Source organism: Peromyscus maniculatus, chromosome 21, assembly GCF_049852395.1.
Source record: "Peromyscus maniculatus bairdii isolate BWxNUB_F1_BW_parent chromosome 21, HU_Pman_BW_mat_3.1, whole genome shotgun sequence".
Classification (NCBI taxonomy): domain Eukaryota; kingdom Metazoa; phylum Chordata; class Mammalia; order Rodentia; family Cricetidae; genus Peromyscus; species Peromyscus maniculatus.
This window is the reverse complement of record NC_134872.1, coordinates 24615066-24627722: the sequence shown is the minus strand read 5'-3', so window position 1 is coordinate 24627722 and position 12657 is coordinate 24615066. Positions and strand designations below refer to the sequence as shown.

General features: G+C 40.4%; 1 protein-coding gene across 10 annotated transcripts in view; it reads left to right on the top strand.

Moving 5' to 3' along the window:
• The window catches only part of Ctnna3 (catenin alpha 3), a 1515753-nt gene that overhangs the window by 372046 nt on the left and 1131050 nt on the right, over positions 1-12657 (top strand). For all 10 annotated transcript variants that reach the window (XM_042266693.2, XM_042266694.2, XM_076557108.1 and 7 more), the window contains one exon: positions 3602-3805. In XM_042266693.2, the coding sequence (XP_042122627.1) occupies positions 3602-3805 (204 nt within the window). The remainder of the gene's footprint in view (positions 1-3601; positions 3806-12657) is intronic.

Sequence of the window (12657 nt, the reverse complement as noted above, 5' to 3'; positions counted from 1 at the left end):
CTTTGGAGAATAGGTGTGAGAGTTTTAGTGTTTTGAATGTAAATCCGATCAATCCCGTCGCACCTTATGCAGTGTGTGAATGATGAATACGGTTTATTATATCCTGTTCATTAAAATACAGAAAACTTCCCAGCCATATTGATGTTGTGCTTTCACTGGTTTTGGTTGTGCTTTTCTTTTTCTTTCCCTGGGTAAGGCATGGATAAAAGCCATGTTCAGAATCTGAAAAATAATGATTAATAAATACTTATAGAATTAGTAACTGAGTACATGATACATCCAGGGATGGTATTTTAGGCTGTTCTGTTTCTGGACATGATGCATTCTTCATAGTAGTGTATGGCTGGATTCATCAGGTGCGGATGTCAAGGCATTTAAAGGAAAATAGCATTAGTAAACAGGACACTGAGGTGGTCTGATCCTCCTCCTGGATAGTAGATCTATACAGTGCATTAAAAGGCCAGCATAGAGTTCAGTGTTTAGCACCCTTGCCCGCTATGTGTAGGGTCCTAAGTTTTAGCCCCAGTACTACAAGCCAAAAACAAATATCCAAGTGTGGTGGTTGATGCCTAGAATCTTAGCATGCAGCAGGTTGAGGCACAAGAGTCTCAAGTTAAAGGCCAATTGGGAAACTTGGTGAATCTGACACTAGGGTGGGTGGCAGAGTGAGTTCCAAGATAGCCTGGACAACAGAATGAGATCTTGTTTTAAAAACAAAAACAACCAAGCAAACAAATAATGACAAAAGAAGCCATGTTAGCTAAAAACAAAAACAAAAACAAAAACAAAAAAAACAAAAAACCTATATGATAGTTATGGATTTTATTTTTCCTGTTTATAAGGGATGAAACAAAGACTTAGACCATGTGAGCCCCTTTCCTGGAATGAATAGAAAGAAATGATTCCCATTAAGGTTTTGACCCAGAGTGATACTGAGAGTCCAAGATTCTTTGATGCCATATGTATTTTCTTATTCTCCTGTGTGTGTGTGTGTGTGTGTGTGTGTGTGTGTGTGTGTGTGTGTGTGCAGGCCAGAGGTCAATATTAGGTGTCCTCCTGAATTACTTTCCTCTTTGTTTTCTGAGAGAAGATCTCCCATTGAACCCCCATCACACTGGTTCAGTGGCCAGCAAATCTCCCTCAGCACAATCCTCCTGCTTTTCCTTTGTCTGCACTAAGGTAACAGGAGCTTGTCTCCATGCCCAGCTCTTACACGGGTGCTAGAGACCACATCTGTCTGTGAGGGTATTTCTAGAGAGGGTTACCTGATGAAGAAGACTTACTCTGAATGTGGGTGGTACTGTGCCACGGCCTGGGATCCCAGACCCAATGAAAAGGCAAAGAGGAGGAAGTGAGCCATGCGCTGGTGTTTACCTCTTCCTGCTTCCTGACCAGGGGCGTGTTTCTGCACCACAGCTGTGAGCTGCTTCTTCTACCCCGCGTCCCCATGATGGCATTTGTTCTCCTGAATCTCCGGTCCCAGTAAATCTGCCCTCCCCTGAACTTTGTTTTATTAGGTATGTGGTCACAGTGATGAGAAAGGGAACCAGTAGCAGTGGTTGTATGTAAAGAGAGCTTTGATCCTTGGCCAAGGATGAAGGTCTCATGGAAAAGTTCATGCCCTGGAAACAGAGAAAACAGGGTTAAGATTTGGCTCTTGTGAAATCAATTTGCTTTCACCTTCTGTTTTCGTTGACTTTTGTCCAAATAAATTGAGCAGTAGGAAAAATGCTTAGGGAGTAGAACCTGGGAAGAAGGAATCCTGAGCACTATAAGCTAGTTGAGCCACATCGTGTAAGATCTGTATTCTGGTTTACAGGGTATTTTATAGTGTGTGAGCATGCCAGGGCTCTATACTTTACCATGGCTGTATGCCTTTCTTAAATGTTTTCCTTTTAAGTGTAACTCTCCAAATGTGCCTTTACCTTATTATTACACAGTGTGTGTGTGTGTGTGTGTGTGTGTGTGTGTGTGTGTGTGTGTGTGTGTGAAGGGAGGAGGTCACAGGACAACTTTGTGGATTCTCTTCTGTCCTACTTTTATGTGGGCTTCAGAGACTGAACCTGGGCGTCCAGGCTGGTGAAGCAAATGCCTTTACCCACCGAGCCATCTCACCAGCCTGCTGCTTTTTAAAACTGCATCCTGGCTACTTCTTACATAAAACATTGATCGTAATATGATGTAGCACCATGATCAGTGCAAGGTTTTACGTGTGCATTTGCATATGTGTATCAATATTGACATATATATTCATGATACATTATCTTATACAGCTTTAATCTTTATATATTTAAATATCTCTATTAATACGCACACCCATGTAGATATTATTTTATAAGATTATAATAGTATCACCGTGTATCAACTTTAATACTCTGACACTTATACTCTGAAGATCATGGCACAATTTTGTTAAAGATTCTTCAGAGAGCTTTTATACTAACTCTTTCTTCAAAGTTCACATTAAGCTATACCTTGGAGAGGCTTTTCCTCCTGATCTATCACTGTGAAGGGTGCTCAGAGAAGCATGCCCTCCATCTTGTCTTAGAAGATATGCATTGTCTTGATTACTATTTCCAAAGACTTGGCGTATCTTTATAAAACCTTAAAAATACCATGCCGCTTTCCAGTAGCTTGGAATTTCTGCAAGTTAATAGATCAGTAGGAAGATGGAATTTTCCTTTTTAAAAAATATTTAATTATAATTTTTTTTGTGTGTCTATGTCTGTGTCTGTGTGGGGATGTGCAGTGCAGGTGCCCACAGAGTACAGAAGAGGGCATCAGATGCCCTAGAGCTGGAGTTCCAAGTGGATGTGAACTGCCCAATATGGGTGTTGTGGCTGAACTCTGATCCTCTGCAAGAGCTGCTCATGCTGTTATTGATGAGTTATCTCTCCAGCCCCTGGAGTTCTCCTTTTTAAATGAATAATTAAAAGCCAGAATTTTCTTTGATATGTTAGTGGTAAAGTTAATTAGCGCCCAAGACTTACAGCGAAGTATAATGAAAGTGACATTGAATTGTAAATTATAAGACAGAGTTATGTGTCTCAACTTCAAAGTTTATTTGCTCTTTGACCTTGGGTAAGAGCCTCTCAGCCTCCCACAGCCACTGCAATGTGTGACTAATCATACCTTGGCCGCCTGCATCCTCAGTGCTAAGATGAGATAGTGCGTGTGTGAAAATGATTGGGCAGCTCGGAGATGTTGCTATTGTGATTAACAGTGCACGCCAGTCACCGTGCTAAGTGTGTGTATAAATTCTTCTGGGGGTTTTATGGTGTAAGCAACATAAATACTGTAACTTTACAGATGAAAGAGAGGAATAGGGAGCCAAGGCACTTTGGTGAGTGGGAAGGGCAAGCTTTGAATCTAGGACTAACAGTAGAACCCAAGCTCCTAAATGCACAACTTTTATCATCCATCTGAACAATATTGCTATGTAGTCTTCTGTGTGAACTATTGAGGCAGGAAAAGCCTAATTCTCCTTATTAATACACCTGAACTCTAAGCAGGAAGCAAATGATGTTTGTTTTTCTTTGTTATTATTTCTAAGACTTGACTTTCACAGAGTCCTGACCATCCAAATGTTTTATTTTCTCAGAATTTAATTGTCCTGAACCCACTCACAGTGACAGAGGAAGAAATAAGACCATCCCTGGAGAAACGCCTCGAGGCCATCATCAGCGGGGCTGCACTGTTGGCTGACTCTTCCTGCACCAGAGACTTCCACCGAGAGCGGATTATCGCTGAGTGCAATGCCATCCGCCAGGCTCTCCAGGATCTGCTCTCCGAGTACATGAGCAACGTAGGTGACAGCTTCCTTCTCCTACTTGCATCTTCCTGGGATGATTTTGAGCATTCGCTGGGCCGCTTTTGTGTATGAAAAGTGTCTAGTCACCTGCAGAGGGAGTAGGTGATTTTATGGAAATTGACATTGAGAGTGGGTTCTGTGAGTTTTTCAGGAGGAAGCATAATTTTGAGAGCTTGGAGGGTTGAAGTCAGAAACAGAGAAGTATTTGTACGTGGTTGGTTGCTTGCAGAGGATCTAAATCTCAGTTGGAGAGGCAGGGTTGGAGGAACAAAACAAGCACTGAGCATTAGTTTAGAGGGTCAAAAAGAAGAGAGAGTGGTTGGTATGCTGGCTGGAGTAGCATTGGCAACAAAGGGGCACTTGAAGTTAGAATTCAGGTGGTATAAGATACGTCAGTGACGTGGAGGTCTGGAGCTGTATTTGAAGAGGAAAAAAGCCCAGGCAGATTGGAAGGCATTTTGTCTTCTCCCGATGTGATATGGTGCCATAAGATTCCCTGCTGGGAGGAACCACTCAGAAAGTTTGAAAATGCTGACATTATAAGTATTTGTTTCAAGGTCCGTTTTGTTTGATTCTGTACTGTATATATATCCTTTGATGGAGCACCTGTCACCACTGTTCACTTCAGATGCCATTACTAAAACAGACAAGAAGATCTTAGGATAACTCAGCTGTACAGCCCTCCCTGTATATCCATGGATTTGATCCTGTGGTTTTAACTCCTTATAGCCAACTGTCCACTGAAATAATTACATTCAAAATTAAAAAATAGCTTATATTTTAAGATAACTTCAATACAGTATATATTTTATTATTTTAGATAATTTGTTTTTCACTTTTTTTACTGTTCTTAAAGTGTAAATAAAACTGTCATGGTATGTATATATAGGAAAAATGGTGTATTTCAAGTACCCACTGGGTATTATGGAATGTATCCCTTACAGATGAAGAGAGAATATTATATATTAATCATGAAAACTTCTTAAATCATTGAATTACATAGATATATTAAAACATTTTGTTTATCTACCCTCTTTTAAGTTGAACAATTCAAGATTTATACAGATATGTTTGGGCAATTATTAATCATGCAGCTTATGGCTTTTTTTGGTTAAGACATGGGAAGCTTGAGATGGCTTGTTCTGCGTATTTAGGTAGATAAGTGAAATGTCCTAAAATCAATTAAGTTTTCAAGACCCTTGAACACATTTGATGTATCTCTGTATTCTTAATATTTGATGATTTGACTACTGACCCAAAAGCTCTTTTCTATCAAGATTTTGTTAATTAGAAGAACATGTTAGTAATGTCATGTCCTGCTTGAATATTTGAAGCAAGAGTGTTACCATTTTTAGCATATGAGATTTTTCTTATTAAAGATTGCTCAGGGCAGTTCATCAATCACAAGAAACCTAGAAAATAAAAAGTATTAAAAATATTATTCTCATCCTCATAAAGTGTAATAAAGCTATATATATATATATACACTTATTTTGCATATAAATTATGAAGTCATAGATAAAGTTTACTTCATTTACAATAGAAGGTTGCACTCATTATAGATATATAGATTTACAAACTAATACACTAATGCGCACAGATTTAGTAGTGATGGATTCATGATTTGTGTTGTCTGATACAAAATGAAAATGAGACTGTTCGTATTTAGAACATGCAGAGAAACATTTTTTCAGTCACTTTTAATACATGAAACAAATCTTTATTTGCTACCTAATGTTGTTTCCCAGAAGGTCAATCTACCTGTGGAGTAAGAACACAGAACCTCGAAGACATTTGTGGTCCAGGCCCATGATCGTGAACTACCCTCATGGTTGCCAAGGTCACCTTCTGGAGAGAAGGGCTGTGGTATTTGATGGTAGAAAGCCTGTTCTTGGCAATCTGTCTCAGAACATTTCTTGTCACTTCAACGAGCCTAGACATATTTCCTTGTCCTACTTGAATATACATATTCCAAGATAAAACTGCTAAGGTTTTTTGAAGGCTACTGGAGCAGAGTGTTTAATCCATTGGGATCCCATTCTAAAGATTTATTTGTTTTTGTTTTATGTGTATGAATGTTCTGTCTATATGTGTATATTTACCACATGCTTGCAGTTCCCATAGAGGCTAAAAGAGGGCACCGGGTCCCCTGGAACTGGAGTTACCTATGGATGTGAGCTGCCACGTGGGTGCTGGGAACTGAAATCAGGTTCTCGCAAGAGCATTAAGTACTCCTAACTGCCCAGCCATCTGTTCAGCCTCCTTCATCAGTTCTCACAGACAGGAATGTTCTTTGTGGGGTGGGGCTGAGTTCAAACTTCGCTCAGTTTGTACAGCATCTTCAGGAGAGCTCTGGCACTCTGAAGGATACTCCATCTTCCCTGATGGACCTGCTTTGGATCCATCAGTACCTTTTGTAATTGAGCTGTGCTGATAAAGACCCTGCTTCAGGACACGAATAGGAAAGGTTTTTTGCTTTTACAGACTCATACAACGAGAAAAGGCCCAGTTAGATCGCCCAGCCTTACAGCTCAGGCACAAAGACAATCACAAAAACTCCAAGTGTTGTTAATGCTCATCAGCGTCCATAGATCTCTTAGGCGAATGTTCCATCAAGGCTCAGCTGCACATTTAGTGTCTGTTGAGTCCAGATCAGACCAGCCATGTTACATGACTATTTCAGATTCAGTCCATCTGAGCACATCGCTATTTTTAGTTGAAATAACCTTCTTTTAAAAACCAGGAAGTTTGGACTGTATTTGTCATTGAATCTCTATATATGTCTTGTCACATTAGGAAGACATTTGCAATATGTATGTCTCGCGCGCGCGTGTGTGTGTGTGTGTGTGTGTGTGTATGTGTGTGTGTGTGTAGAGTAGAGAAAAATAGACACAGAAAAACCAAGAACAGACAGATAGTAGTAGTTTTCTATTGTAGTTATAGCAAATTACCACACACTTAATATCTTGTTGTTGTTGTTGTTGAGATAGGGTCTCACTTTGTAACCCTGTCTGTCCCAGAACTCACTCTGTAGGCCAGGCTGACCTTTAACACACAGATCTGTCAGCCTCTGCCTCCTAAGTGCCAAGATTAAAGACATGTACCATCAGGACTGGCAGAATTAATGTCTTAATTATTCAAATTCCTTAGCAGCTTTACAGGTGAAAAAACCTGGCAAAGGTCTCACTGGGTTAAAGTCACCATGTTGGAGGGCTGCATTATTTTCTGGAGCCCTGGGTAAGGATCCATTTTGTAGTTCTTTCTTTCTTTCTTTTTTTTTTTTTTTTTTGGTTTTTCGAGACAAGGTTTCTCTGCATAGCTTTGCGCCTTTCCTGGAGCTCACTTGGTAACCCAGGCTGGCCTCGAACTCACAGAGATCCGCCTGGCTCTGCCTCCCGAGTGCTGGGATTAAAGGTGTGCGCCACCACCGCCTGGCCCATTTTGTAGTTATTTCTACCTTGTAGATGACATGTTCATTGCTTTACTCATGGTCCTCTTCATAGCTAGAAGTGCTGTGTGCTTCTAACTTTGCTTCCCTGGACACACTTGGAAAGATATTTGCTTTTTAGAGTTTGCATGTTTACAAGGGATCCACCTAGATTGTCCAGGTTAATCACCCATCTTAAGACCCTCTTTTAATGATAACATCCATAGATTATGAAAATTAGGAAGTCAACATTTCTGGAGAACTTATCCCACCTGCTAACATCAGTCTTTAGTCAAGTGCGCAATTCTTTTCTTTTGAACCCACTGTAGGAAATAGACCTCAGATTCTAAGGTCTATGCAGGCAAATCACATGCATGTTTCGTTTGTTTTTATCCCAAGCACCAGATACAATGCCTGGCATTTAGAAAAAGCTGAGCTGCATTTTTAAAAGGAAGAGTGAATGAAATGGTTGCATACTGTATATGCCATGTAATAAGGAAGCAACCTCTTTGACAAGGAAATGAGTCTTCAGGCACCTACTGAGTTTATGTGACAGAGCTCCTGTGGCAAAACATCTTCTTTTGCAAAGTACAGGCTTCTTCCAAAAATCTGTGTGACTCTCCAGGAACATTTGTTATTTTTTTTCAATCATAGTCCCACCATTTGGATTTGCATTTGGCCGTGTTCCAACATAGGATTTTTCTTCATTTGAGGACATACTCCAGAGAACACTGAGAATCAAAGAAAACTTCCCTCTCTTAAAACCTAGGAGTAGATATTCCTAAGATATGCCTGCTGGCTTTGTTATACTTCCATGATTGGCTAGGTCGAGTTCATCTTTTTGGAAAAGAACACACTTTCCCAGTTTTTCAGACTGGAGCAAAACTACCCTCTAAGGAGAGAAAGGCCACAGGGGAACCACTTTTCTTTACATGGTGGTCTTTTTTATAGCTAATGGAAAAAAGGTTTTGAAGATGACTAGTTTGAGTTTTAAGATATCAGCAGTCACAGGTGTTTTGGGGGGAGTGTTAAAATCATGTTGGTGTTGAACATTGGATGCATGGCTGCACAGGACCTTCAGCTAGTATATGTGAACTGGTAAAGTGTGCACTTAAGCGATTCTTCACTGTAGGGGAATTTTAGAGCACCGAGTGAGAGATACTGCTGCTAGAATAAACAAGTCAGACCTGAGCTTCATTTAAGGACTAATTTATGTTTCTATACATGAAAGCACACATTTAATTCTCATTGTTTAGTGAATAAATAATCAAATGGACTGGCTTTTGGCATTCAGAAATCAATTTCATCTGTGCGAGTTTAATGCATTACCTATCTTGGGAAGCTCTGATGCTTCAGTTAAGCCTACAAAGAGATAGTCTGTGACCCCCCCCCCACCTTTACATGTACGATCTCTACTCCTGTGTTGAAAGTCCACTTTGGAAACAATCTCTGCCTTAGCTAATTTCTTCTTTAAAAAAAAAAAGTGGTTAGGAGTGTCTGATTAAAAATTTTCTAAATGTAGAGTTGGGGAAAGGGCTCAGTTGGTAACGTGCTAGCCGTGGGAGCGTGGAGACCTGAGTTGCATCCCTTAGGACCCACGTCAAAGCCAGGAGTGGCAGCAGCCCTTGTGCTTTCAGGGCTGCAGAGGTAGCAGCCGGCCTTTGCTGGCCAGAGAGTTGAGCTGAGTCAGCAGTGAGAGACCCGGCCTCAAAATAAACAGTGAGGATGGGCTCCTGAGGTGCATACTTGAGATGCACCTTTCCACACATGTGCACACATGTGCACACGCATCCCCATCACTTGTGCACACAAACATTTTTGTGTGCATGCACAAAAGTAAACAAACAGAAATTCTGGAAATGTAGAGAATTTTTCAGAACTATATTTTTCTTTGCTTTCCCCCTGTGGATTACTTAATAGAATTAGTTGTTATCAACTCAGGCTTACTGTCCTTGACACTTTGTCTTATTTCCTAAATTTGCACAATGTGCCACGGTGATTGGATGGCTGCTTATATTGGGAACACTGTTTTTCGATTTCTACCTATCTGGCTTTTACAACCTTAGCTAACTTAAGAGAAATAAACGGTATCCTTTTTTAGGTCTACATGGTATTAGATTTGCTAAAATCAGAGCTGACAAACTTAGATCAGAGCATGTGGCCAAAGTTCAGGAAACTTTGGTAAAGGAACTGCCCAAATGAAATGCCTGCTTCAGATACTGAAACTGAAATGTAGGAACAGTATATCTAGAGAAATTCTATATAATTTTAAGTACCAGGGTCTGTTTAAGTGGGAAGATTGGTTTCACATTCCCTGTTTTTTTTTTTTTTTTTTTTTTTTTTTTTTTTTTTTTTTTACAGTGAGGACTGGGTTTTTCATAGATACTTGAGAGTATGAATTAATTTCCCAAGCTTATGGGGGGGGGCTAGTATTCTCCTCACAGCTCTCTAATTATTTGAATGACTTGCCTATTAGTGTCTGGGTCTTTCAGACAAGCTATGTTTGGGATCATCTAAGTCTGCTGGGGAATGTTCTCTTTTGGGACTTCAGAGAGTTTGTGCAGTACATGGTAGGAAAAAAGGAATCTAGAGTCTTCTCTGAGGGGACAGATGATTCCCATAAATCTCTTCATTGTGCTCCAATGTTCTAATCCCATTTAAAAATCAAAGAGGGGCAATTCTGTTGAAACACTAAGTCATAATTATGATTTACACTAACATTAAGGGGAAAAAAAAAAAACAGATAGCCACTATTGAAAACAAAACCAAACAAACCAGGAAATATCCAGATGGAGCCAAGCACAGGAGGGGAGAGAACATGGTAATTTGTTATTACTTCTTTTAATTTGAGTTTATAATATAATTACATCATTTTCCCTTTCTCTTTCCTCCCCCATAGATCTCATTTTGTTTTCTTTCAAACTCTCGGCCTCCCCCCCCCCTCCTTTTAATAATTGTTGTTATATGGACAAAACAAATTGGTCTGCTCTTCCTCGGGGAGACTCTTTTTCCCACTCTCAGCTTTCCTCAGTTGCTTGTTTGTCTGTGTAGGGCTGAGACCTCATGGATGTCTCCTGTTCACTTTGGCATGTCCTTGTTATTGTCCTTGCTCAGCTCTCGTTTAGGTGATCCCGTGAGTGAGACTTTATGTGTGCAGCTTCTGATGTCGGTAAAACTGAAAGAACTGAAAAGTAGTGGAGGATGCCTTAAGTGGCGAGATGTGGACTACATCCAGAGCCTAGCGCAGGGAAAGCTCTGGAAGGTTGCATAATCAGCCTATTTGCACGAAGGTCAAGGACCTGTTGACTGTTGCCTTCCACCAGAGGTCTGTGATACAGGTCATCCACTTTGTATGGTTTTCGCCTGGTTACTTCCTCCCAATAGGGCACCTGTGCTTCCTAGTATTCCGGTACTGCTTCCTGGTTTTATTTATTTATTTCTTCTTCTAATAACAATAGGCTTTGTTTAAAGTGTTTTCTTACATAAAAAGAACTAGGTTGGATGGTAGAAATGACAGAAATAAAGTGGGACTCAAGAATCTTTGCACGAACTGTTCTTTCCTCTACAAAATTTAAGGGTCCTGTGTCTAGCATGGTTGCTAGCCAGTATCTGATGGTGACAGGAAGAGAATTGTCAGGTAGCATGGGTGCAGACTGAAATTAAGACTAGCATGAGTAAGGTTTATTGGGAAATTCACTCAGGAGATTATGTGATCAAAGCCACGTACAATGGGACTCTTAATAGCCTCAGAATTCTGGAGGTGGGAGTCCTTCAGGATAGCCCCAGACTAACACAGGGCAATGAAGTCATCTTCTCTGTAGCTATAAACATTGGCTATGGGTTATTCCTGTGGGCATGCGGCCTAGGAAGAGCTTCTTGCAACTAAGGACAGACCCTACTGAGGGACAGATATGCCAGTCATAAGTTGTTGAAAATTCAAGCTGAAAAGGAAATCTCCTGGAAAAGGACATGTAGGGAAACACACATGACCCACAACTCCAGCTAACAGTCAAAGTGAAATTGTCCTTTCTCTAGCCCTGAATAAGGAGAAAGCATCCTATCTCAGCATCTAGGTGTTTGGTCTCTTGAGAGCATTTACTTTACCATTGGGAATTCTGGGATAAACATACTTTGCCATCCAAACTGTGATGCTTCTGAGAGAGGGAATATTCATTCAAATAATGAACAGGCTGAATTGTCTTACAGGAGGTTCAAGTCAGGCTGGTCCTAAGCAAACTGCATTGTATGACCATCTGGAGATTGTGTGACTTTCTATGCATTATAAATACAATGATACATATGGAGGACTTTGAGAGACATTTAACACATTTAAATTTTTTTCTGACAGATTCTGCATTGGCCAAGAAAGATAACTAAAATTTATTTCAGTTTAAAGTTTTATGGGCAGAGATACAACTTATGATCACATGAATTCCTGTACAGACACTGACCTATGCAACTGGTGGTTTCGGGATCATAAAAAAAATCAACATCTTGGTTGTCAAGGGATGAGCCAAAGCAATAAATAAAATGAGCATGATGAGAGGAAACTGTGGTTGGGATGTATTGAAAACAAATAAGAAAATAAAATTAAAATAAGGAAGCTGTAGCAATGGAAAGTGCTGAGTACTATAGCCCTCAGAGGAAGAGGACTCACTCCAGGAGGAGAGGACCACAGGCCTCACAGAGGAGAGCTTGCTTCTGCTGGCTTCAAAGGATGAGCAGGAGCCTGGCATACAGCTGATGTATAATAGCCTGTCAAAGACACAAGGGCAGGAATCACAGCGCTTGATGTGGGGACATGCATAATTTAGTTAGGTGAGAAAGGAGAGGCCAGATATGAAATCAAACACTGGCCATTAAATGTCAAACGTTGTTCCCCAATATTTGATTAAACATAGTTTGCTTTTTTTTTTAAAGAAACCAAGCTTCAATATAAGCCCGTCTCTCTTTAGTAACTCATAATATTTAGCTTCTACTCTGTCTTAGAATGTTCCCTTTCAGAATCTAAAACTGCTGGGGTATACGACCCGAGATATATGGTGAGTTCCAGCCAGGGAGATAGTCAGTGGATAGACCTAGCTGAGTTTCCAGCAGAAAGCTAGCATGAGCTGCAGGGACTGTGTATGCATGCACTCTCTTGCATATATAGTCTAGCTAACCCTTCTCTCACTCCAGCTACAGCCAGACTTCCACTGCAGCCGCAGAGACCTGGTGTGTGAAATCCCAAATGACTCCAGTCTCTCAGAACCATGAGAGTCAATGAAGTAGCTGTTGCTTCCAGCCACTAGGTTTTAATATAGCTTTGCACACAGCAGTTGATCACCAGAACACTACAGAACTTGGTATGTAATGACTTGACTTTGCAAAGTACATAGAAGATGGGGAGCATCTTAATACCAAATGGAAGGCATGACCT